The sequence below is a fragment of the Hyla sarda genome, chromosome 1, assembly GCF_029499605.1.
Source record: "Hyla sarda isolate aHylSar1 chromosome 1, aHylSar1.hap1, whole genome shotgun sequence".
NCBI classification, from domain to species: Eukaryota; Metazoa; Chordata; class Amphibia; order Anura; family Hylidae; genus Hyla; species Hyla sarda.
Genome location: NC_079189.1, coordinates 603365555 through 603390648, shown reverse-complemented (window position 1 = coordinate 603390648; position 25094 = coordinate 603365555). Strand labels below are relative to the sequence as shown.

General features: G+C 43.8%; 1 protein-coding gene across 1 annotated transcript in view; it reads right to left on the bottom strand.

Moving 5' to 3' along the window:
- Positions 1 to 25094, bottom strand: part of LOC130295795 (oocyte zinc finger protein XlCOF7.1-like) — a 121203-nt gene that overhangs the window by 46386 nt on the left and 49723 nt on the right. Inside the window, exons 6-7 of the mRNA XM_056546962.1 lie at positions 23873 to 24635; positions 6559 to 8049 (exon numbers count right to left, since the gene is read on the bottom strand). Coding sequence (XP_056402937.1) covers positions 6559 to 8049; positions 23873 to 24635 — 2254 coding nt within the window. The remainder of the gene's footprint in view (positions 1 to 6558; positions 8050 to 23872; positions 24636 to 25094) is intronic.

Below are 25094 nucleotides of genomic sequence, written 5' to 3'. Positions count from 1 at the left end.
GTTGACATCAAGAACTGTCTCACCTTTGTGCGGAGTCAGCGTACGTCTTTCCAGGCGGGGAGGACGGATAGGACAATCCTTCAGGAAGTGTTCGGTACCGGCACAGTACAGGCAAAGATTCTCCATGCGGCGTCGTGTCCTCTCTTGAGGTGTCAAGCGAGACTGGTCAACTTGCATAGCCTCCACGGCGGGAGGCACAGGAACGGATTGCAGAGGACCAGAGGAGAGAGGAGCCGGGGAGAAAAAACGCCTCGTGCGAACAAAGTCCATATCCTGGCGGAGCTCCTGACGCCTTTCGGAAAAACGCATGTCAATGCGAGTGGCTAGATGAATGAGTTCATGCAGGTTAGCAGGAATTTCTCGTGCGGCCAGAACATCTTTAATGTTGCTGGATAGGCCTTTTTTAAAGGTCGCGCAGAGGGCCTCAATATTCCAGGATAATTCGGAAGCAAGAGTACGGAATTGGATGGCGTACTCGCCAACGGAAGAATTACCCTGGACCAGGTTCAGCAGGGCAGTCTCAGCAGAAGAGGCTCGGGCAGGTTCCTCAAAGACACTTCGAACTTCCGAGAAGAAGGAGTGTACAGAGGCAGTGACGGGGTCATTGCGGTCCCAGAGCGGTGTGGCCCATGACAGAGCTTTCCCAGACAGAAGGCTGACTACGAAAGCCACCTTAGACCTTTCAGTAGGAAACTGGTCCGACATCATCTCCAAGTGCATGGAACATTGTGAAAGAAAGCCACGGCAAAACTTAGAGTCCCCATCAAATTTATCCGGCAAGGATAGTCGTAGGCCGGAAGCGGCCACTCGCTGCGGAGGAGGTGCAGGAGCTGGCGGAGGAGATGATTGCTGAAGCTGTGGTAGTAGCTGCTGTAGCATCACGGTCAGTTGAGACAGCTGGTGGCCTTGTTGCGCTATCTGTTGCGACTGCTGGGCAACCACCGTGGTGAGATCGGCGACAACTGGCAGTGGAACTTCAGCGGGATCCATGGCCGGATCTACTGTCACGATTCGGCTGGCAGGAGGTGGATCCTCTGTGCCAGAGAGGGATTGGCGTGGACCGTGCTAGTGGACCGGTTCTAAGTTACTACTGGTATTCACCAGAGCCCGCCGCAAAGCGGGATGGTCTTGCAGCGGCGGTAGTAACCAGGTCGTATCCACTAGCAACGGCTCAACCTCTCTGACTGCTGAAGATAGGCGCGGTACAAGGGAGTAGACAAGAGCAAGGTCGGACGTAGCAGAAGGTCGGGGCAGGCAGCAAGGATCGTAGTCAGGGGCAACGGCAGGAGGTCTGGAACACAGGCTAGGAACACACAAGGAAACGCTTTCACTGGCACAATGGCAACAAGATCCGGCGAGGGAGTGCAGGGGAAGTGAGGTATAAATAGGGAGTGCACAGGTGAACACACTAATTAGGCCAACTGCGCCAATCAGTGGCTCAGTGGCCCTTTAAATCGCAGAGACCCGGCACGCGCGCGCCCTAGGGAGCGGGGCCGCGCGCGCCGGGACAGGACCGACGGAGAGCGAGTCAGGTACGGGAGCCGGGGTGCGCATCGCGAGCGGGCGCCACCCGCATCGCGAATCGCATCCCGGCTGGGGGCGGTATCGCAGCGCACCCGGTCAGTAGATCTGACCGGGGCGCTGCAGTAGCGAGGGTGTTGCGAGCGCTCCGGGGAGGAGCGGGGACCCGGAGCGCTCGGCGTAACAGAAATGTTTGTCCGGGACTGCCGCAGGCTCATCCAAAGCCAGCTTATAGACTATTCCATCTTGGACAGGCCGGACGTCGATGAAGAAGAGGACTAACGCCCCACTAACTTCCCCTACCTCCCCATATGTTTGCAGAGTATTTTGGCCCTGTGTTCCACCCCTCCCCGGTCACAGACTGTAATGTCTGTTGTTTTTACGACTTTGTTTCTTCAATAATGAGTCATAGAGCAGAGTGTTGGTGTAGCATGTGGTACGGTGTATAGCTTAGGGAACCTGTGCTGGCTATTGTACAGTCATCCTTTGTGTGATTGTAATTTATTGTATGACATGTAATGACAACTGATTGATCAATAAAGCTCACATGTATCTAGTAACAGACAAATGGTTATTTGATTAAGATCATTTTAAAACGTGGAAGAAATTATATAATTTAGGATGGTGACTAGATCTTCTCTCTACTATCCAGGTTGAGATTAAGTTCTAGCATATGGATCACTTCTCCTTCTTCTGCAGTGAATGTCATGACCACCTGTTAGTAACTCAAAATTATCCGACAAAACCTGTGCTGTCTATTGACCTGTGGCATGAGTATTAAAGGGGTATCCAGGAAAAAACTTTTTATTTTTATATCAACTGGCTCCAGAAAGTTAAACAGATTTGTAAATTGCGTCTATTAAAAAAAAATCTTAATACTTTCAGTACTTATGAGCTGCTGAAGTTGAGTTGTTCTTTTCTGTCTAAGTGCTCTCTGATGACACGTGTCTCGGGAACCGCCCAGTTTAAAAGTAAATCCCCATGGCAAACCTCTTCTACTCTGTGCAGTTCCCGAGACAAGCAGAGATGTCAGCAGAGAGCACTGTTGCCAGACAGAAAACAACAACTCAACTTCAGCAGCTGATAATTTATTGAAAGGATTAAGATTTTTTAAAAGAAGTAATTTACTAATCTGTTTAACTTTCTGGAGCCAGTTTTTTCCTGGATAACCCCTTTAACAGCAAGTGTACTCCAGCCCCAGGCCTTGGCCTTTACCCAAATTCCTGTCAACCTGAGTTGTCAGTGCTTTGCACTGGGGTCTCTTGGCCCACGAGGTCAGCTGCCTCCTACACCAGGACCACCCCTTGAAGGAAGTGAAGGGGTGCAGCAAAGACCAGATCAAAGGAAACATACTTACACTCCATGAATAAGAGACTATATTGCCTGGCTCAGTCTTATATGAACGGATAGTTGACAAAAACAGAAAGGGGAAGATTCTCAAAGAATTTTGCGCCAAAAAAATCAATTTTGTGCCAAAATTTTGGTGCATGAAGTATCAACCACATTTTCAAAGAGCTTTGTGCCGCGGTTTACGCTGTTCACGTCAGTTTTGTAAAAGTGGGCGTGTCCACATATATTGTCTGCTTTACATGATGTTTTCAAAGGGGTGAGAGTCCAGTTTACATAAAAAAATTCACACCAACTTTTTGATGGTGTAGAAATCACAGAAATTGGTACCGTATTTTTCGCCGTATAAGACGCACTTTTTTTCCCCCAAAACTGGGGGGGAATAGTTGGTGCGTCTTATACGGCGAATACACCCCTATCACGGCGGTCCCTGCGGCCATCAACGGCCGGGACCCACGGCCAGTACAGGACATGACCGATCGCGGTGATGCCCTGTATTAACCCTTCAGACGCGGCGATCAAAGCTGACCGCCGCGTCTGAAGTGAAAGTGACACTAACCCGGCTGTTCAGTCGGGCTGTTCGGGAACGCCGCGATTTCACCGCGGCGGTCCCGAACAGCCCGACTGAATAGCCGGGTTAGTGCTTACAGGACACCGGGGGGGACCTTACCTGCCTCCTCGGTGTCTTCTCAGTTCAGGGATCCCCTGTATGGCCGGCGTTCTCCTTCCTCGTCGTCGCGTACGTGCGTCGGCGTGCGCAACGACGTTATGGCGGCGACAGAGATCGAGGATACCCGGCCGGCAGCAGAGACGTTCCGGAGCGACGGGGAAACGGCGACAGCGATGGAGCGACATCCAGGGCAGCGGTGACGGGTCCGGAGCGGCGGGGACACGTGAGTATTACCTCCTATGCAGTGGTCTTCAATCTGCGGACCTCCTGATGTTGCAAAAGTACAACTCCCAGCATGCCCGGACAGCCAACGGCTGTCCGGGCATGCTGGGAGTTGTAGTTTTGCAACATATGGAGGTCCGCAGGTTGAAGACCACTATTGGGTTCAAAATCTTTATTTTTTTAGATTTTGCACCTATAAATTGGGTGCGTTTTATACGCTGGTGCGTCCTATAAGACGAAAAATACGGTAGTCTTTTCTTAGTTTTTTGGGAAAAGGTGTTATTTAAGTAATCATTAAAAAAAAAAAAATTATTATTGAAAAATGTAATAAAAAAAAAAAAAAAATGTAATTTTTTGGTCACTGCACCTGCACTCACATTTAATATCAGAAATGTTTTATTTATACAGTTATCGCTTGTCTGGACACTAGTAACCATGGAATATTTCGTGAGATGTTTCCGCCAGAATTTTCTGGGATGTCAAATTTTGTGCAAAAATTTGCAATTTTGGCGCAAAAAATACAATATGGCTGCAAAAAAAAAAATTGGCGTGAAAAAAAAAAAGGCGCGGAAAGAAATTTTCTGATTTTCTGATTTTCAAAGCAGTACAGGAGACCTTTGAACATGTGAGGAGAAAACTATCGCTGGAACTGAAATGACAGTTTTTGAAAATCTCCCCCAAAGTGTCCTTAAAGGGGTACTCCGGTGAAAACCTTTTTTCTTTTAAATCAACTGGTGGCAGAAAGTTAAACATATTTGCAAATTACTTCTATTAAAAAATCTTAATCCTTCCAGTACTTATTAGCTGCTGAATACTACAGAGGAAATTCTTTTCTTTTTGGAATGCTCTCTGATGACATCACGAGCACAGTTCTCTCTGCTGACGTTATTATAATAATAACACTTTATTTATTGTTGTCCTTAGTGGGATTTGAACCCATGGCCCCAGTGCTAACCTCTGAGCCACCATGCTGCCCTTAGCATACATCTGCTATGCATCTGCTATTCATGGTTGCTAAAATGGACAGAGAGGTCAGCAGAGAGCACTGTGCTCGTGATGTCATCAGTGTTCCAAAAAGAAAGGAATTTCCTCTGTAGCATTCAGCAGCTAATAAGTACTGGAAGGATTAAGATTTTTTAATAGAAGTAATTTACAAATATGGTTAACTTTCTGCCACCAGTTGATTTAAAAGAAAAAAGGTTTTCACCGGAGTACCCCTTTAAAACATTACAAAATGGGAAAGATTCTCAAAAACTACTGTAATTTCTGTTCCAGCGATATTATTCACACCTTTTTTTTTTTCTCCTCAAATTTTCAAAGGTCTTTTGTGCTGCTTTGAAAATATGAAAATATGTGAAAATTCATTTCCGCGCCTCTTTTGTTTTTTTTCGCACCAAATTTTTTTTCTTATTGCAGCCATATTGTTTTGTTTTTTTTTTGCGCCAAAATTGTCGAGTTTTGTGCCAAATTTTAAATCCCAGAAAATTCTGCCGGAAACCTCTCACAAAATATTCCATGGTTAGTAGTAGAGATGAGCGAACTTACAGTAAATTCGATTCGTCACGAACTTCTCGGCTCGGCGGTTGTTGACTTTTCCTGCATAAATTAGTTCAGCTTTCCGGTGCTCCGGTGGGCTGGAAAAGGTGGATACAGTCCCAAGAGACTCTTTCCTAGGACTGTATCCACCTTTTCCAGCCCACGGGAGCACCTGAAAGCTGAACTCATTTATGCAGGAAAAGTCAGCAACCGCCGAGCTGAGAAGCTCGTGATGAATCGAATTTACTGTAAGTTCGCTCATCTCTAGTTACTAGTGATAACTGTATAAATAAAACATTTCTGAGCTTAAATGTGAGCGCAGGTGCAGTGACCAAGAAAAAAAAAAAAAATATATATATATATATATATATATATATATATTGTAATAACATTTTTCAATAATAATTATTTATTTTTTTAATAATTACTTAAAGGGGTATTCCAGGAAAAAACTTTTTTTAATATTTCAACTGGCTCCAGAAAGCTAAACAGATTTGTAAATTACTTCTATTAAAAAAATCTTAATCCTTTCAGTACTTATGAGCTGCTGAAGTTGAGTTGTTCTTTTCTGTCTAAGATGACACGTGTCTCGGGAAGCGCCCAGTTTAGAAGCAAATCCCCATAGCAAACCTCTTCTAAACTTGGCGTTTCCCGAGACACGTGTCATCAGAGAGGATTTAGACGGAAAAGAACAACCTTAACTTCAGAAGCTCATAAGTACTGAAAAGGATTAAGATTTTTTTAATAGAAGTAATTTACAAATCTGTTTAACTTTCTGGAGCCAGTTGATATATATATAAAAAAAAGTTTTTTTTTTCCTGGAATACCCCTTTAAATAACACCTGTTCCCACAAAACAAAACAAAACAATAAAACTATGTAAACTGGACTCTCACCCCTTTGAAAATATCATGTAAAGCCGACAGTATACATGGACACGCCCAATATTACAAATCTGACGTGAACTGTGTAAACCGTGGCAGAAAAAGTTTGAAAATGCGGTCGATACTTTTCACGCCAAAATTTGAGTGGGGTCCATGGTGAGAAATGTATTAGAATTTAGCATAAATTGTACAACCTTAATTTATCTCCCCAATTTATTTTCCCTTTCTGTTGTGACTTTCTATATACTACAATAGTTATATTATTTCTTGTACTAATTCTGAATATAAACAGGTTACAAATATATACAGTCTATGAAAATATTTCCTCTGTGTCCAAGACTTTCTGATGAGCAGACAGAGCTAACTTTAGATTACAGACTTTCCATATGTGGTTGATAATAACAGCTTCCCCCTATGTGAATTTTATGATGTTCAACAAGATTTGCCTTTCTTGAGAAATACTTCCCACATTCTTGGCAGAAAAATGGTGTCTCCCCTGTGTGAGTTCTTTGATGTTCAATAAGAGCTTTTTTAATGCTATAACATTTCCCACATTCTGAACATGAAAATGGCTTCTCTCCTGTGTGAGATCTTTGATGTTCAACAAGAGTCTTTTTAATGCTATAACGTTTCCCACAATCTGAACATGCATATGGCTTCTCTCCTGTGTGAGTTCTCTGATGTTCAATAAGCATTGATTTGCGACTAAAACATCTCCCGCATTCTTGGCATAAAAATGGCTTCTCTCCTGTGTGAATTTTCTGATGTTCAATAAGAATTGATTTACGAGTAAACCATCGCCCACATTCTTGGCATAGAAATGGTCTATTTCCTGTGTGAGTTTTCTTATGTTGTACAAGTTGTGATTTTGAAGTAAAACATTTTCCACATTCTGAACACGCAAATGGCTTTTCCCCTGTGTGAATTCTCAGATGTTCAACAAGTGATGATTTCACAGTGAAACATTTCCCACATTCAGTGCATGCTAATGGCTTCTCCAATGTGCGATTTCTTTGTCTAACAAGGTTTCTTTTCTCTTTTATTAAATATTTCTCTCTTTCTGAACATGAATTTGGCTTTTCACCAGTGTGAATTTTCTGATGGTCAACAAGATGTGATTTCCTTGCAAAATCCTTCCCACATTCTCGGCATGAAAATGGCTTCTCCCCTGTGTGAGTTCTTTGATGATCGGCAAGATGCGCTTTCTGAGTAAAACATTTTCCACATTCTGAACATGAAAATGGCTTCTCCCCTGTGTGAATTCTCTGATGTTTAGCAAGATTGGATTTCAGAGTAAAGCATTTCCCACATTCTGAACATGAAAAAGGCTTCTCCCCTGTGTGCGTTATCGCATGCCTTGTAACATCTGATTGCCGATTAAAACATTTCCCACATTCCGAACACGAATAAGGCTTCTGTTCCCAGTGACCTCTCTGATGTTCAACAAGACTTAATTTCCTTGAGAAACATTTACCGCATTCTGAGCATGAAAATGGTTTCTCTCCCGTGTGAACTCTCAGATGTATTATAAGATCTGATTTCCAGGTACACAGTTTCCCACATTCTGGGCATGAAATCTTCTTCTTCCTTTTGTGATCTCTTTTATGCCCAATACCCCTTTTGCGATTTTTCTTTTGATGACCAGCCTGTGATAAATGAGAAGCTAGGCCCTGTATAAAGGCATCAGAGGACGGTTCTTTGCCATGAAGCGCTGAGGGTATATAAGGATGAGATGAGAGATCTTGTCTGTGAAGGGCTGAGGGTGTATCTGGGATAATGGAATGTTCTTCATATGTATCTTGTGTGATATCATCATCTGCTTTATAATATGAAGATATAAAATTCTCCTCTGATCTCCCGGTACAGTCATCTGTCAGAAAGAAAAAGACCTAATTTTGAGCGAAATTACCTAGGAGTTAATTTCTAGTCAACAGGGGGCAATTGTATCAGAATTCTGGCAGAATTTGACATCACGGACCATTGTCTCCATTCTAACATCTAATCATACCATGTACAGTGACCCCTCGACTTATGATGGCCTCGACATATGATCATTTCAACATATGATGGCCTCTCAGAGCCCATCGTATGTTGAAGGCAGCCTCGACATATGATGCTGCTGTGTGTCGGGGTCATCGTACAAACAGCTATCTGACAGCGCTGACAACTTCAGTAACTGACAGATAGTTGTATAATGTCCCCGTGTGCCCCGTTCTGCCTCCTGTTACTCACATGCTGTCCTGCTAACTCATACAGGCTTCCACTGTGAGCTCCGTGTAAGCCCCGCCCCCCCCAGTGCAGCCATAGCCAATAGCCTGCATCATCTTGCTGCAGGCATCCAATGAGCTGCTGGCTGCCCTCCCCTTCCTTTCCTATAGAGCTGTAGTCGGCAGGATGGTAATGGAGGACATTCTGTCCCCCCTGAAGGTATTTAAAGAACTGTACAGTACTGTATGCGATGTCACACATCACATACAATACATATACACACTATACACCCCATACATCAATGTTTCCCTATCAGTGTGCCTCCAGCTGTTGCAAAACTATAACTCCCAGCATGCCCAGACAGTCAATGGCTGTACATGCATGCTGGGAGTTGTAGTTGTGCAACAGCTGGAGGCACCCTGGTTTGTTAAACACTCCCCATACACTCCACATACAATGGTCATCCCAGAACCAATTAGCAGTTTCCCATATAGATATGTATTCAACATACAATGGTTCCGAGGCCCCAGAACCAATTACCATTTTTACATAGACATATGAACTCGACATATGATGGTTTCAACATATGATGGTTCTCCTGGAACCAATTAATATCATATGTTGAGGGACCACTGTATTCTCTCATATACACCGTGTATACCATGTACACTACAAATTCCAGCATATTCCAAACACTACACAAGAGATCCAAGTATCATTCGTAATGACTTCAAGGAACTACCGTATTTTTCGCCGTATAAGAGGGGGAAAGTTGATGCGTCTTATACAGCGAATACACCCCTATCTCGGCGGTCCCTGCGGCCATCAACGGCCGGGACCCGCGGCTAATACAGGACATCACCGATCGCAGTGATGCCCTGTATTAACCCTTCAGACGCGGCGATCAAAGCTGACCGCCGCATCTGAAGCGAAAATAACACTAACCCGGCTCAGGTCGGGCTGTTCTAACCCCTCCCCCGCGCCTATCCCTATTAACTATTCTAACCCCTCCCCCGCTCCTATCCCTATTAACTATTCTAACCCCTCCCCCGCGCCTATCCCTATTAACTATTCTAACCCCTCCCCCGCTCCTATCTCTATTAACTATTCTAACCCTCCCCCACTCCTATCCCTATTAACTATTCTAACCCCTCCCCCGCTCCTATCCCTATTAACTATTCTAACCCCTCCCCCCGCTCCTATCCCTATTAACTATTCTAACCCCTCCTCCGCTCCTATCCCTATTAACTATTCTAACCCCTCCTCCGCTCCTATCCCTATTAACTAATCTAACCCCTCCTCCGCTCCTATCCCTATTAACTAATCTAACCCCTCCTCCGCTCCTATCCCTATTAACTATTCTAACCCCTCCCCCGCTTCTATCCCTATTAACTATTCTAACCCCTCCTCCGCTCCTATCCCTATTAACTATTCTAACCCCTCCTCCGCTCCTATCCCTATTAACTATTCTAACCCCTCCCTCCGCTCCTATCCCTATTAACTATTCTAACCCCTCCCACCACTCCTATCCCTATTAACTATTCTAACCACTCCCCCCGCTCCTATCCCTATTAACTAATCTAACCCCTCCTCCGCTCCTATCCCTATTAACTAATCTAACCCCTCCTCCGCTCCTATCCCTATTAACTATTCTAACCCCTCCCACCACTCCTATCCCTATTAACTATTCTAACCCCTCCCCCCGCTCCTATCCCTATTAACTATTCTAACCCCTCCTCCGCTCCTATCCCTATTAACTAATCTAACCCCTCCTCCGCTCCTATCCCTATTAACTAATCTAACCCCTCCTCCGCTCCTATCCCTATTAACTATTCTAACCCCTCCTCCGCTCCTATCCCTATTAACTAATCTAACCCCTCCTCCGCTCCTATCCCTATTAACTAATCTAACCCCTCCTCCGCTCCTATCCCTATTAACTATTCTAACCCCTCCCCCGCTTCTATCCCTATTAACTATTCTAACCCCTCCTCCGCTCCTATCCCTATTAACTATTCTAACCCCTCCTCCGCTCCTATCCCTATTAACTAATCTAACCCCTCCTCCGCTCCTATCCCTATTAACTATTCTAACCTCTCCCCCGCGCCTATCCCTATTAACTATTCTAACCCCTCCCCCGCTCCTATCTCTATTAACTATTCTAACCCTCCCCCACTCCTATCCCTATTAACTATTCTAACCCCTCCCCCGCTCCTATCCCTATTAACTATTCTAACCCCTCCCCCCTCTCCTATCCCTTTTAACTATTCTAACCCCTCCCCCCGCTCCTATCCCTATTAACTATTTTAACCCCTCCCCCCGCTCCTATCCCTATTAACTATTCTAACCCCTCCCCCGCTCCTATCCCTATTAACTATTCTAACCCCTCCCCCCGCTCCTATCCCTATTAACTATTCTAACCCCTCCCCCGCTCCTATCCCTATTAACTATTCTAACCCCTCCTCCGCTCCTATCCCTATTAACTATTCTAACCCCTCCTCCGCTCCTATCCCTATTAACTATTCTAACCCCTCCTCCGCTCCTATCCCTATTAACTATTCTAACCCCTCCTCCGCTCCTATCCCTATTAACTATTCTAACCCCTCCCCCGCTCCTATCCCTATTAACTAATCTAAACCCTCCCCCGCTCTTATCCCTATTAACTATTCTAACCTCTCCCCCGCTCCTATCCCTATTAACTAATCTAATCCCTACCCCGCTCCTATCCCTATTAACTAATCTAACCCCTCCCCCCGCTCCTATCCCTATTTTGGAAATCTGACCACCTTCACTTTATGCATTAATAACTCTGAGTTGCTTTTACTTATGAATTTGATTCAGAAATAGTTTTTTCGTGACATATTCTACTTTAACCCCTTCCCGCTATTGGACGTATGCATACGTCCAAGCGATCTCCTGCTCTGCCGCGGGCATCGCAGGAGATCGCCGGCGGGACTCAGCTGTTAATCACAGCCGGAGTCGCACCGCATCTGCCGGGGCCACGATCGCTCCGGTCCCGGCAGCATTAACCCCATAGATGCCGTGATCAGTTCAGATCACGGCATCTATGGTGTTTGCAGGGGGAGCGCTCTCCCCCTGCCCACCAACGGCGATGCCGCGATAAAATAAGGGAGATCGGGGGTGTCCAAGTCACCCTTGATCCCCCTGAAGGGATAGGAGTGAGGTGGCAGGGGTGCCACCCCCTCCTATCCCTGCTATTGATCGGCAGAGTGACCGACCAATAGCAGACTGGGGGCGGGGGGATTAAAGTTCGCTGTGTTGGCATGCTGGGATTTGTAGTTTTGCAAGATGGGGTTCAGGCTAGAGATCACTGGCAGTGGTCTCTAAACTGTAGCCCTCCAGATGTTACAAAACTACAACTCCCAGCATGCCCAGACAGCAGTTTGCCGTCTTAGCATGCTGAGATTTATAGTTTTGCAACATCTGGAGGGCTACAGTTTAGAGACCACTGTCAGTGATCTCCAGCCTGAACCCCTCTAAATCTTGCAAAACTACAATTCCCAGCATTCAGGAACAACAAAAGGCTGTCTCGGCATGCTGGGAGTTGTACTTGCGTGCCTCCAGCTGTTGCATAACTACATCTCCCAGCATTCCCTTTGGCAATCAGTACATGCTGAGAGTTGTAGTTCTGCAACAGCTAGAGGCACACTGGTTGGGAAATACCGAGTTAGGTAATAGGTTCTATTACCTAACTCAGTATTTTCCAAACAGTGTGCCTCCAGCTGTTGCAAAACTACAACTCCCAGCATGCACGTTCTGTCAGTGCATGCTGGGAGTTGTAGTTTTGCCTCCCCCCCCCATGTGAATGTACTGGTTACATTCACACTGGCGGTGGATTACAGTGAGTCCCCCGTTTCAAGTTTGAGCGGCGGCAAATTTTCCGAACGCAGCTCCAACTCCTAGCGGGAGACTCAGTGTAATCCGCCGCCAGTGTGAATGTAACCTAAAAACACTACACTACACTAACATAACATAAAGAGTAAAACACTACATATACACACGTACACTGCCCACCCACCCCCCCTTCCCCCCCAATAAAAATGAAAAACATATCCTACGGCAGTGTTTCCAAAACGGAGCCTCCAGCTGTTGCAAAACTAAAAATTCCCAGCATTTCTGGACAGCCACTGACTGTCCAAGCATGCTGGGAGTTTTGCAACAGCTGGAGGAACCCTGTTTGGGAATCCCTGGCTTAGAATACCCTTAGGTCCACCCCTATGCAAATCCCTAATTTAGGACTCAAATGCGCATGGCGCTCTCACTTTGGAGCCCTGTCGTATTTCAAGGCAACAGTTTAGGGCCACATATGGGGTATCGCCGTACTCGGGAGAAATTGCCTAACAAATTTTGGGGGGCTTTTTCTCCTTTTACCCCTTATGAAAAGGTAAAGTTGGGGTCTACACCAGCATGTTAGTGTAAAAAATAACATTTTTGTACACTAAGATACTGGTGTTGCCCCATACTTTTAAATTTCACAAGCGGTAAAAGAAAAAAAGCCCCCAAAATTTGTAAAGCAATTTCTCCTGAGTACGGAAATACCCCATATGTGGGCGTAAAATGCTCTGCGGGCGTACAACAAGGCTCAGGAGTGAGAGTGCACCATGTACATTTGAGGCCTAAATTGGTGATTTGCACAGGGGTGGCTGATTTTACAGCGGTTCTGACATAAGCGCAAAACAATAAATACCCACATGTATCCCCATGTTGGAAACTACACCCCTCACGGAATGTAACAAGGGGTACAGTGCGCCTTAACACCCCACAGGTGTCTGACAGATCTTTGAAACAGGGGTCTGTGAAAATGAAAAATAAAATGTTTAATTTGCACAGCCCACTGTTCCAAAGATCCGTCAAATGCCAGTAGGGTATAAATTCTCACTGCACCCCTTATTACATTCAGTGAGGGGTGTAGTTTTAAAAATGGGGTCACATCCACATATGAGGTTTTTCCATACTCAAGAGAAATTGGGTTACAAATTTTGGGGGGCATTTTCTCCTTATACCCCTTGTAAAAATGAAAAAAATGGGGCTACAAGAACATGTTACTGCAAAAAATTTAGATTTTGAGTTTTCTCCTCCACTTTGTAGCTATGCCTGTGAAACACCCTAAAGGGTTAACAAACTATCTGAATGTCATTTTGAATACTTTGAGGGGTGCAGTTTCTATAATGGGGTCATTTATGGGGGATTTCTCACAGAAAGGCCCCTCAACTCCACTTCAAACTGAACTGGCCCCTGAAAAATTAAAATTTTGAATTATTTGAAAATAATTGGAAAATTTTTCACCAAGTAACGATACAAGTATCGTTGAAAATTTTGCACTATATTAACCCCTTAAGGACTCAGCCCTTTTTTGCACATCTGACCACTGTCACTTTAAGCATTAATAACTCTGGGATGCTTTTACTTATCAATCTGATGACATATTCTACTTTAACATAGTGGTAAATTTTTGTGGTAACTTGCATCCTTTATTGGTCAAAAATCCCAAAATTTGATGAAAAAATAGAAAATTTAGCATTTTTCAAACTTTGAAGCTCTCTGCTTGTAAGGAAAATGGATATTCAAAATAATTTTTTTTTTTTTGGATTCACATATACAATATGTCTACTTTATGATTGCATCATAAAATTGACAAGTTTTTACTTTTGGAAGACACCAGAGGGCTTCAAAGTTCAGCAGCAATTTTACAATTTTTCCAAAAATTTTCAAACTGGCTATTTTTTCACTGTTCTGGCACCACGGGGGGCTTTGTAAATGCACATGGCCAAATTCTCTCTCCGAAAGCTCAATGATGCTCCTTCTCTTCTGAGCATTGTAGTTCGCCCCCAGTGCACTTCACGTCCACTTATGGGGTATTTACATACTTAGAAGAGATGGGGTATTTTCTGCTATTATCCCTTGTAAAAATTTAAAATTTGGGGGAAAACAAGCATTTTAGTGTAAAAAATAAAAAAATGTTTGACATATGCAAAAGTCGTGAAACATCTGTGGGGTATTAAGGTTCACTTTATCCCTTATTACGTTCCTCGAGGGGTCTAGTTTCCAAAATGGTATGCCATGTGTTTTTTTTTTTTGCTGTCCTGGCACCATAGCGGCTTCCTAAAATGCGACATGCCCCCCCGAGCAAAATTTGCTCTCAAAAAGCCAAATATGACTCCTTCTCTTCTGAGCATTGTAGTTCACCCGTAGTGCACTTCAGGTCAACTTATGGTGTACCTCCATACTCAGAAGAGATGGGGTTACAAATTTGGGGGGGTATTTTCTGCTATTAACCCTTGCAAAAATGTGAAATTTGGGGGGAAACACACATTTTTGTGAAAAAAAAATATTTTTTTTACATATGCAAAAGTCGTGAAACACCTGTGGGGTATTAAGGCTCACTTAATTCCTTGTTACGTTCCTCAAGGGGTCTAGTTTCGAAAATGGTATGCCATGTGTTTTTTTTTTTTGCTGTTTTGGCACCATAGGGGCTTCCTAAATGCAACATGCCCCCCAAAAACCATTTCAGAAAAACGTACTCTCCAAAATCCCCTTGTCGCTCCTTCGCTTCTGAGCCCTCTACTATGCCCGCCGAACACTTTACATAGACATATGAGGTATGTGCTTACTCCAGAGAAATTGGGCTACAAATTCAAGTATACATTTTATCCTTTTACCCCTTGTAAAAATTCAAAAATTGGGTCTACAAGAACATGCGAGTGTAAAAAATGAAGATTTTGAATCTTCTCCTTCACTTTGCTGCTTTTCCTGTGAAACACCTAAAGGGTTAAAACACTTACTGAATGTCATTTTGAATACTTTTTGGGGTGCAGTTTTTATAATGGGGTCATTTATGGGGTATTTCTAATATGAAGACCCTTCAAATCCACTTCAAACCTGAACTGGTCCACGAAAAATAGCAAGTTTGAAAATTTTGTGAAAAATTGTAAAATTGCTGCTGAACTTTGAAGCCCTCTGGTGTCTTCCAAAAGTAAAATCACGTCAATTTTATGATGCAAACATAAAGTAGACATATTGCATATGTGAATCCAAAAAAAAAATTATTTGGAATATCCATTTTCCTTACAAGCAGAGAGCTTTAAAGTTAGAAAAATGCAAAATTTTCAATTTTTTTCATCAAATTTGGGGATTTTTCACCAAGAAATGATGCAAGTTACCACAAAAATTTACCACTATGTTAAAGTAGAATACCGTACATACTCGAGCATAAGCCGACCCGAGTATAAGCCGAGACCCCTAATTTCAACCCAAAATCCCAGGAAAAGTTATTGACTCGAGTATAAGCCTAGGGTGGGAAATACATCATCCCCCCTGTCATCATCCAGACCCGTCATTAACATCCTCATCATCATCACCGCATGTCATCATCCAGACCCTCATCATCATCACCTGTCATCATCCCCTTGTCATCATCCCACACATCCCCCCTTCATCATCCCCTTGTCATCATCCCCACCCCCCTTCATCATCCCCTTGTCATCATCCCCACCCCCCTTCATCATCCCACACACCCCCCTTCATCATCCCCTTGTCATCATCCCCACCCCCCTTCATCATCCCACACCACCCCCTTCATCATCCTCTTGTCATCATCCCACCCCCCCCTTCATCATCCTCTTCTCATCATCCGCCCTCAGTGGTCTTCAACCTGCGGACCTCCAGAGGTTTCAAAACTACAACTCCCAGCAAGCCCGGGCAGCCATCGGCTGTCCGGGCTTGCTGGGAGTTGTAGTTTTGAAACCTCCGGAGGTCCGCAGGTTGAAGACCACTGCGGCCTTCGACATCATCCAGCCCCCTCTCACCCCCCTTTAGTTCTGTACAGTACTCACCTCCGCTCGGCGCTGGTCCGGTGCTGCAGGGCTGTCCGGAGAGGAGGTGGTCCGGTGGGATAGTGGTTCCGGGCTGCTATCTTCACCGGGGGCGCCTCTTCTCCACGCTTACGGCCCGGAATAGAGGCGTTGCCTTGACAATGACGCAGAAGTACGTTGGCAATGAACGCACCTCTGCGTCGTTGTCAAGGCAACGTGACTATTCTGGGGCCGGGCCCGAAGCGCTTAGAAGAGGCCTCCCCGGTGAAGATAGCAGCCAGGAACCACTATCCCACCGGACCACCTCCTCTCCGGACAGCCCTGCAGCACCGGACCAGCGCCGAGCGGAGGCGAGTACTGTACAGAACTAAAGGGGGGTGAGAGGGGACTGGATGATGTCGAAGGCCGCAGTGGTCTTCAACCTGCGGACCTCCGGAGGTTTCAAAACTACAACTCCCAGCAAGCCCGGACAGCCGATGGCTGCCCGGGCTTGCTGGGAGTTGTAGTTTTGAAACCTCTGGAGGTCCGCAGGTTGAAGACCACTGCGGGTGGAGAGTTCACTCGAGTATAAGCCGAGGGGGGTGTTTTCAGCACGAAAAATCGTGCTGAAAAACTCGGCTTATACTCGAGTATATACGGTATATATATATATATATATATATATATATATATATATATATATATATATATATATATATATATATATATATATAATATATATATATATATTGATTGATTCACATATACAATATGTCTACTTTATATTTCCATCATAAAGTTGACATGTTTTTACTTTTGGAAGACATCAGAGGGCTTCAAAGTTCCGCAACAATTTTCCAATTTTTTTCAAATAATTCAAAATTTTAATTTTTCAGGGGCCAGTTCAGTTTGAAGTGGAGTTGAGGGGCCTTTCTGTGAGAAATCCCCCATAAGTGACCCCATTATAGAAACTGCACCCCTCAAAGTATTCAAAATGACATTCAGATAGTTTGTTAACCCTTTAGGTGTTTCACAGGCATAGCTGCAAAGTGGAGGAGAAAACTCAAAATCTAAATTTTTTGCAGTAACATGTTCTTGTAGACCCATTTTTTCATTTTTCCAAGGGGTATAAGGAGAAATGCCCCCCAAAATTTGTAACCCAATTTCTCTTGAGTATGGAAAAACCTCATATGTGGATGTGACCACATTTTGGAAACTACACCCCTCACTGAATGTAAGAAGGGGTGCAGTGAGCATTTACACCTCACTGGCGTTTGACAGATTTTTGGAACAGTTGTCTGTGCAAATGAAAAACAAAAGGTTTCATTTTCACGGACCACTGTTCCAAAAATCTGTCAGACACCTGTGGGGCGTAAATGCTCACTGCACCCCTTCTTACATTTAGTGAGGGGTGCAGCTTCCAAAATGGGGTCACACGTGGTGTTTTTTTTATTTTTTATTAGCATTTATGTCAAAACCTCTGGTACGATCAGCCACCCCTGTGCAAATCCCAAATTTAGGCCTCAAATGTTCATGGTGCGCTCTCACTCCTGAGCCATACTGTCCCCCCTCAGAGCAATTTACACCCACATATGGGGTATTTCCGTACTCGGGAGAAATTGCGTTACTTATTTTGGGGGTCTTTATTTCCTTTTATCGCTTGTGAAAATGAAAAATTAAGGAAAAACACAGCATGTTAGTGTAAAATTATTTTTTTTTAAACGAACATGCTGGTGTAGCCCCATTTTTTTTCATTTTCAGAAGTGGTAAAAGGAAAAAAGGCCCCCCAAAATAAGTAACACAATTTCTCCCGAGTACGGCGATATCCCATATGTGGCCCTAAACTGTTGCCTTGAAATACGACAGGGCTCCAAAGTGAGAGAGAGCGCCATGTGCATCTGAGGCCTAAATTAGTGCTTTGCATTAGGGCGGCTGAGGCCATGTTTAGACTTTGGAATGTCTGCACGGAAAACTTCCGTGCGGACATTCCACCGACAGCGGAGCGCTGGCAGAACAGTCTGGCAGAGCAGTCTCATAGACGGCAATGCACTTCTGTGTGGACTCCGCAGAAAGAATAGACTTGTCCATGCTTACTACGGACTCCGGATTTGGTTTTTCTGCCGTAGAAACATCTGCAGCAGAAATTCAGCCGTGAGTATAAAAGCATCGGGGTGCTGGGCCGCGAAAGTTTGTTTGAGCCTCCATCAAAATTGACAAAGTCCTCGCTGAAAAAAAAAACCGTAAAGTCCATTTCAGTGAGGACTGTGGGGTCAATTTGGATTTCTGGGTGGCCAATAAACCTAGAGATGAGTGGCTCATATAGGTGACCCCACCTGGAATGGGGTCCAGGCGGGGTCACCTATATGGGGGGGGGGGCAGGGGGAATTGTATAGGGGACAAGGTCACTAATATGGGGGATCTCTACTTTTATTGCCCTGCAGCGCCACCTTCTGGGGGGCTCATCATCACTGGATGATGATGGGGGAGGAGAAAGGAATATGGGGTCTTTCTCCTCTCCCTCATTTGCGGCCTCTGTGTCGGTGGCGTATTCCTCCTCCACTGAAAAGCCTTCGGGGTATTTATATTTTATTGGGGGGTGGGGGTGGGTGTAAGTGTGCAAATGTAGCGTTTTCACTTTATTTCCGTCTGTAGTGTAGTGATTTTTAAGTTTACTGTAGGCTTTTTTTTTTCTTTTTACAGTGCATTTTCTTTTTTTGCACTTTTTGGGGGGCGTATGCGGTCCGTGCCACCAGCGACTTTTCTGCACCGTGTGGCCAGACCGTACCCTGTGTGCAGACTGCGCTGATTGCTGATCAGTGAATTATTATTATTATTACATATGCAAAAGTCGTGAAACACCTGTGGGGTATTAAGGTTCACTTTATCCCTTGTTACGTTCATCAAGGGGTCTAGTTTCCAAAATGGTATGCCATGTGTTTTTTTTTTTTTTGCTGTCCTGGCACCATAGGGGCTTCCTAAATGCGACATGCCCCCCGAGCAAAATTTGCTCTCAAAAAGCCAAATATAACTCCTTCTCTTCTGAGCATTGTAGTTCGCCTGTAGTACAATTCAGGTCAACTTATGGGGTACCCAGCATGTTAGTGAAAAAATTTATTTTTTTTAAACGAACATGCTGGTGTAGCCCCATTTTTTTTCATTTTCAGACGTGGTAAAAGGAAAAAAGACCCCCCAAAATAAGTAACGCAATTTCTCCCGAGTACGGCGATACCCCATATGTGGCCCTAAACTGTTGCCTTGAAATACGACAGGGCTCCGAAGTGAGAGAGAGCGCCATGTGCATCTGAGGCCTAAATTAGTGATTTGCATTAGGGCGGCTGAGGCCATGTTTAGACTTTGGAATGTCTGCACGGAAAACTTCCGTGCGGACATTCCACCGACAGCGGAGCGCTGGCAGAACAGTCTGGCAGAGCAGTCTCATAGACGGCAATGCACTTCTGTGTGGACTCTGCAGAAAGAATACACTTGTCCATGCTTACTACGGACTCCGGATTTGGTTTTTCTGCCGTAGAAACATCTGCAGCAGAAATTCAGCCGTGAGTATAAAAGCATCGGGGTGCTGGGCCGCAAAAGTTTGTTTGAGCCACCATCAAAATTGACAAAGTCCTCGCTGAAAAAAAAAAACGTAAAGTCCATTTCAGTGAGGACTGTGGGGTCAATTTGGATTTCTGGGTGGCCAATAAACCTAGAGATGAGTGGCTCATATAGGTGACCCCACCTGGAATGGGGTCCATGCGGGGTCACCTATATGGGGGGGGGGTCAGGGGGAATTGTATAGGGGACAAGGTCACTAATATGGGGGATCTCTACTTTTATTGCCCTGCAGCGCCACCTTCTGGGGGGCTCATCATCACTGGATGATGATGGGGGAGGAGAAAGGAATATGGGGTCTTTCTCCTCTCCCTCATTTGCGGCCTCTGTGTCGGTGGCGTATTCCTCCTCCACTGAAAAGCCTTCGGGGTATTTATATTTTATTGGGGGGTGGGTGTAAGTGTGCAAATGTAGCGTTTTCACTTTATTTCCGTCTGTAGTGTAGTGATTTTTAAGTTTACTGTAGGCTTTTTTTTTTCTTTTTACAGTGCATTTTCTTTTTTTGCACTTTTTGGGGGGCGTATGCGGTCCGTGCCACCAGCGACTTTTCTGCACCGTGTGGCCAGACCGTACCCTGTGTGCAGACTGCGCTGATTGCGGATCAGTGAATTATTACTGATCAGCACTTGTTTGGGTGCAGGTTTTTTTTTTAACGTTATTTTTGTGAGTGTTTGTGGTCCGTGTCACCAGCCACTGTTCTGCGCTGTGTGGCCGGACCACAAACTACCTCAAAAAAGAGCAAAAAGTGCTGATCAGTAATAAATCACTGATCAGCAATCGGCGCAGTCTGCACACGAGGCACGGTCCGGCCACACAGCGCAGAAAAGCGGCTGGCGCCACGGACCACATATGCCCCCCAAAAAGTGCAAAAAAATATATAAGAACCTGCACCCCATGAAAAGCTAGGGGCAGGCAGCATAGTGGTCGCCAAAGTGTGGCCCTCAAGATGTTGCAAAACTACAAATCCCAGCATGCCCAGACAGCCGTTGGCTGTCTGGGCATGCTGGGATTTGTAGTTTTGCAACATCTGGAGGACCACAGTTTAGAGACCACTAAACAGTGCACTCAAAACTGTGGTCCTCCAGATGTTGCAAAACTACAACTCCCAGCATGCCCAGACTGTCTGGGCATGCTGGGAGTTGTAGTTTTGCACCTGGTGGAGAGAGAGCACATACCCGCCGCCAGACCTCCGCACATCCTGCCGAGCACCGCCGCACACCCGAGAACTCGCTGCACCTGCACACCCGATCGCTGACCAGGATTAATCAGATGGGGTCCCGGGATGTCAGGCGAAAGTGGACATTGAATGTCACCGAGGGGAAACGCGTTTGATGCTGTAGTCGATTTTTACCTGTGTTGTGTCAAGTTCGGTAATAAAGCTGCATTTCTACATGTGCTGGACCATCGTCTACTCTTTCAAATTCACATACATTAAAGGGGTATTCCAGGAAAAAACTTTTTTTTTTTAATATATCAACTGGCTCCAGAAAGTTAAACAGATTTGTAAATGACTTCTATTAAAAAATCTTAATCCTTCCAATAATTATCAGCTGCTGAAGTCGAGTTGTTGTTTTCTGTCTGGCAACAGTGCTCTCTGCTGACATCTCTGCTTGTTTCGGGAACTGCACAGAGTAGGAGAGGTTTGCTATGGGGGATTTGCTTCTAACCTGGGCGGCTTCCGAGACACGTGTCATCAGAGAGCACTTAGACAGAAAAGAACAACTCAACTTCATCAGCTCGTAAGTACTGAAAGGATTAAGATTTTTAAATAGAAGTAATTTACAAATCTGTTTAACTTTCTGGAGCCAGTGGATATATATATATATATATATATATATATAAAAAAAAGTTTTTTCCTGGATATCCCCTTTAAGACAAACTGAGAGCACAGGGTGGAACAGCAAACACAGTGGCCGTAGCTATTTACTCCACTGAAGCCCTTTTTTTTATTTTTTTTTATTTTTTTTAAATCAACTGGTGCCAGAAGGTAAAACAGATTTGTAAATTAAATAATGAAGTTGAAAATCAACTAGGAACCAGTCCTCAGGGTATATTAATTAGATAGACAGAAAGGAGATGGAAAAAAGAGTGATCCTGATATACAAAATATTTATTTTATGTTACTAAAACACTGATACTCTCTGTCCCTGCTGGGCCCTAGCATGGGACACAGAAGTCAGTGAAAATAGAAATTAAAAATTACATTAATAAACTGATAAAACTTGCAACAAAATGGGTGATGTATGGAATATTCAATAATGCGCTAAAGATAGCAAAGTGCTGTATAGTTCAATAACTGGAAAGTTCAACAGTCTTTGTGCTTCCAATAGATAGTAACACAGTTCAACAAAGTTCCGATGTATCAATCTCAGTAATAGTCATTGGTGATACAATGTAGCAAGTTGTCACTTCAGAACACTTAGTATACTGAGTGTTCTTAATATACTGAGTATACTTAAGTGTTCTGAAGTGACAACTTGCTACATTGTATCACCAATGACTATTACTGAGATTGATACATCGGAACTTTGTTGAACTGTGTTACTATCTATTGGAAGCACAAAGACTGTTGAACTTTCCAGTTATTGAACTATACAGCACTTTGCTATCTTTAGCGCATTATTGAATATTCCATACATCACCCATTTTGTTGCAAGTTTTATCAGTTTATTAATGTAATTTTTAATTTCTATTTTCACTGACTTCTGTGTCCCATGCGAGGGCCCAGCAGGGACAGAGAGTATCAGTGTTTTAGTAACATAAAATAAATATTTTGTATATCAGGATCACTCTTTTTTCCATCTCTTTTCTGTCTATCTAATATACCCTGAGGACTGGTTCCTAGTTGATTTTCAACTTCATTATTTAATATTTGTTAGACCTTTGGGTGAAGGTAACGCCAGTTCACCTCGGATATATTTATTAATGCTAAGTGAGCTACACAGTTTTTTAACCCAGATTTGTAAATTACTTCTATATAAAAATCTTAATCCTTCCAGTACTTATCAGCTGCTGTATACTACAGAGGAAATTCTTTTCTTTTTGGATTTCTTTTCTGGCAGTCCATAGTGCTCTCTGCTGACACCTCTGTCCATTTTAGGAACTGTCCAGAGTAAGAGCAAATCCCCATAGCAAACCTCTCCTGCTCTGGACAGTTCCTAAAATGGACAGAGGTGTCAGCAGAGAGCACTGTGGACAGACAGAAAGGAAATTCCTGTGGAGCATACAGAAGCTTATAAGTACAGGAAGGATTACGATGTTTTAATAGAAGTAATTTACAAATCTGTTTAACTTTCTGGCACAAGTTCATTAAAAAAAAAAAAAAAAAATGTTTTTCACCGGAGTACCCCTTTAAACACTTGGTATTTCTCCTGTTCCTGACTAGAGTTGAATGAAACGAATCCTTAGAACCCAGGTTCAGTCAAAACTTTTGAAAATGTTCACCTTGACGAACATTGCCTGGTTCGTTTCGGCGCTATCACCATGTGAGAATAGGAGAAGTTTTATAGCTCCAGAAAGTTAAACAGATTTGTAAATTGCTTCTATAAAAAAAATCTCAATCCTTCCAGTACTTATCAGCTGCTAAAGTTGAGTTGTTATTTTCTGTCTGACAACAGTGCTCTCTACTGACACCTCTGTCTGTCTCAAGAACTGTCCAGAGGAGCAGCAAATCCCCATAGAAAACCTCTCCTCCTACGGACAATTCCTGACATGGACAGAGGTGTCAGCAGAGAGCACTGTGGTCAGACAGAAAAGAACAACTCAACTTCAGCAGGAGATGTTTTCTATGGGGATTTGCTGCTTCTCTGGACAGTTCTTGAGACAGACAGAGGTGTCAGTAGAGAGCACTGTGGTCAGACAAAAAAGAACCACCTCAACTTCAGCAGCTGATAGGTACTGAAATAATTGAGTTTTTTTCATAGAAGTAATTTACAAATCTGTTTAATTTTCTGAAGCCAGTTAATATGAAAAAAAAAAAAAGTTTTTTTTACTGTAATACCCCTTTAATTATGTTCGCCGGTGACTGAGTGGAATCTGTGACATTTCTCTGCACTGGTTACTACTCACCTGGGTGGTTACCTGAAGAATTGTCCTCCATATATTTCTCAACCCTTGTATCTGTCTCTTCTTCTTCTTTTACCCTTATGTCTAGAGCATTAATATAGATTAAATCTTCCCCTGTAGGAATGTCCTCCTTATACTGCTCATCACCGCTCACATCTGTCTCTTCTTCCTTTATGTTCATGTAGATACTATAGTTTGGATGTTTTCCTGTAGGAACGTCCTCAATATACTGCTCATCACCCCTCACATCTGTCTCTTCTTCTGCTTCATCTTCTTCTTCCCTTATGTCTGTAGCATTAAAATAGATTAGATCTTTCCCTATAGGAACATCCTCCATAAACTGCTCATCACTGCTCACATCTGTCTCTTCTTCTTTAACTATTATGTCAATAGCATTAGCACAGCTCAAATCTGTATCTAATTCTTCCCTTATGTCTGCAGCATTACTATAGATCAGATCTTTTCCTGTAGGAATGTCCTCCCTATACTGCTCATCACCGCTCACATCTGTCTCTCCTTCTTCCCTTATGTCTGCAGCATTAATATAGATCAGATCTTTTCCTGTAGGAATGTCCTCCTTATACTGCTCATCACCGCTCACATATGTCTCTCCTTCCCTTATGTCTGTAGAATTAATATAGATCAGATCTTTTCCTGTAGGAATGTCCTCCTTATACTGCTCATCACCGCTCACATCTGTTTCTTTTTCTGCTTCATGTTTTACTTTCATTTTGTCTGTAGCATTAATATTGTTCAGATCTTCTTCCTGATTTATAAGATGTAAAATAAATATTGTAAAAGTATCAGACAGTAGGAGAAGTTACGTAATAAGTTATAGATGAGCAGGCCCTTCTACAGATCATAGGGAATATCTCCATCTACCTGATAATCTTGTGGAAGAAGAGGACGGGGACACCTCTCTGCTGCTGTTCTCTTACTGGATCTGACTGTAGGGAACACATACAGAGACTGAATTCATTCTTTACATACAAATAATGAGAGGACGTGTGTATATAGTCATGTCTATTACCTGCTGATGTGAGGGGCTGCTGATCCTCCATCATCACCTGATCCTTGTACTGATCCTTGTGTCCTTCTACATATTCCCACTCCTCCATGGAGAAATAGACCGCCACGTCCTGACACCTTATAGGAACCTGACACACAATGATACAGTCATCACCCCGACCCCTCCAGTGGTGTTACTGTATAATGTCCCAGCATT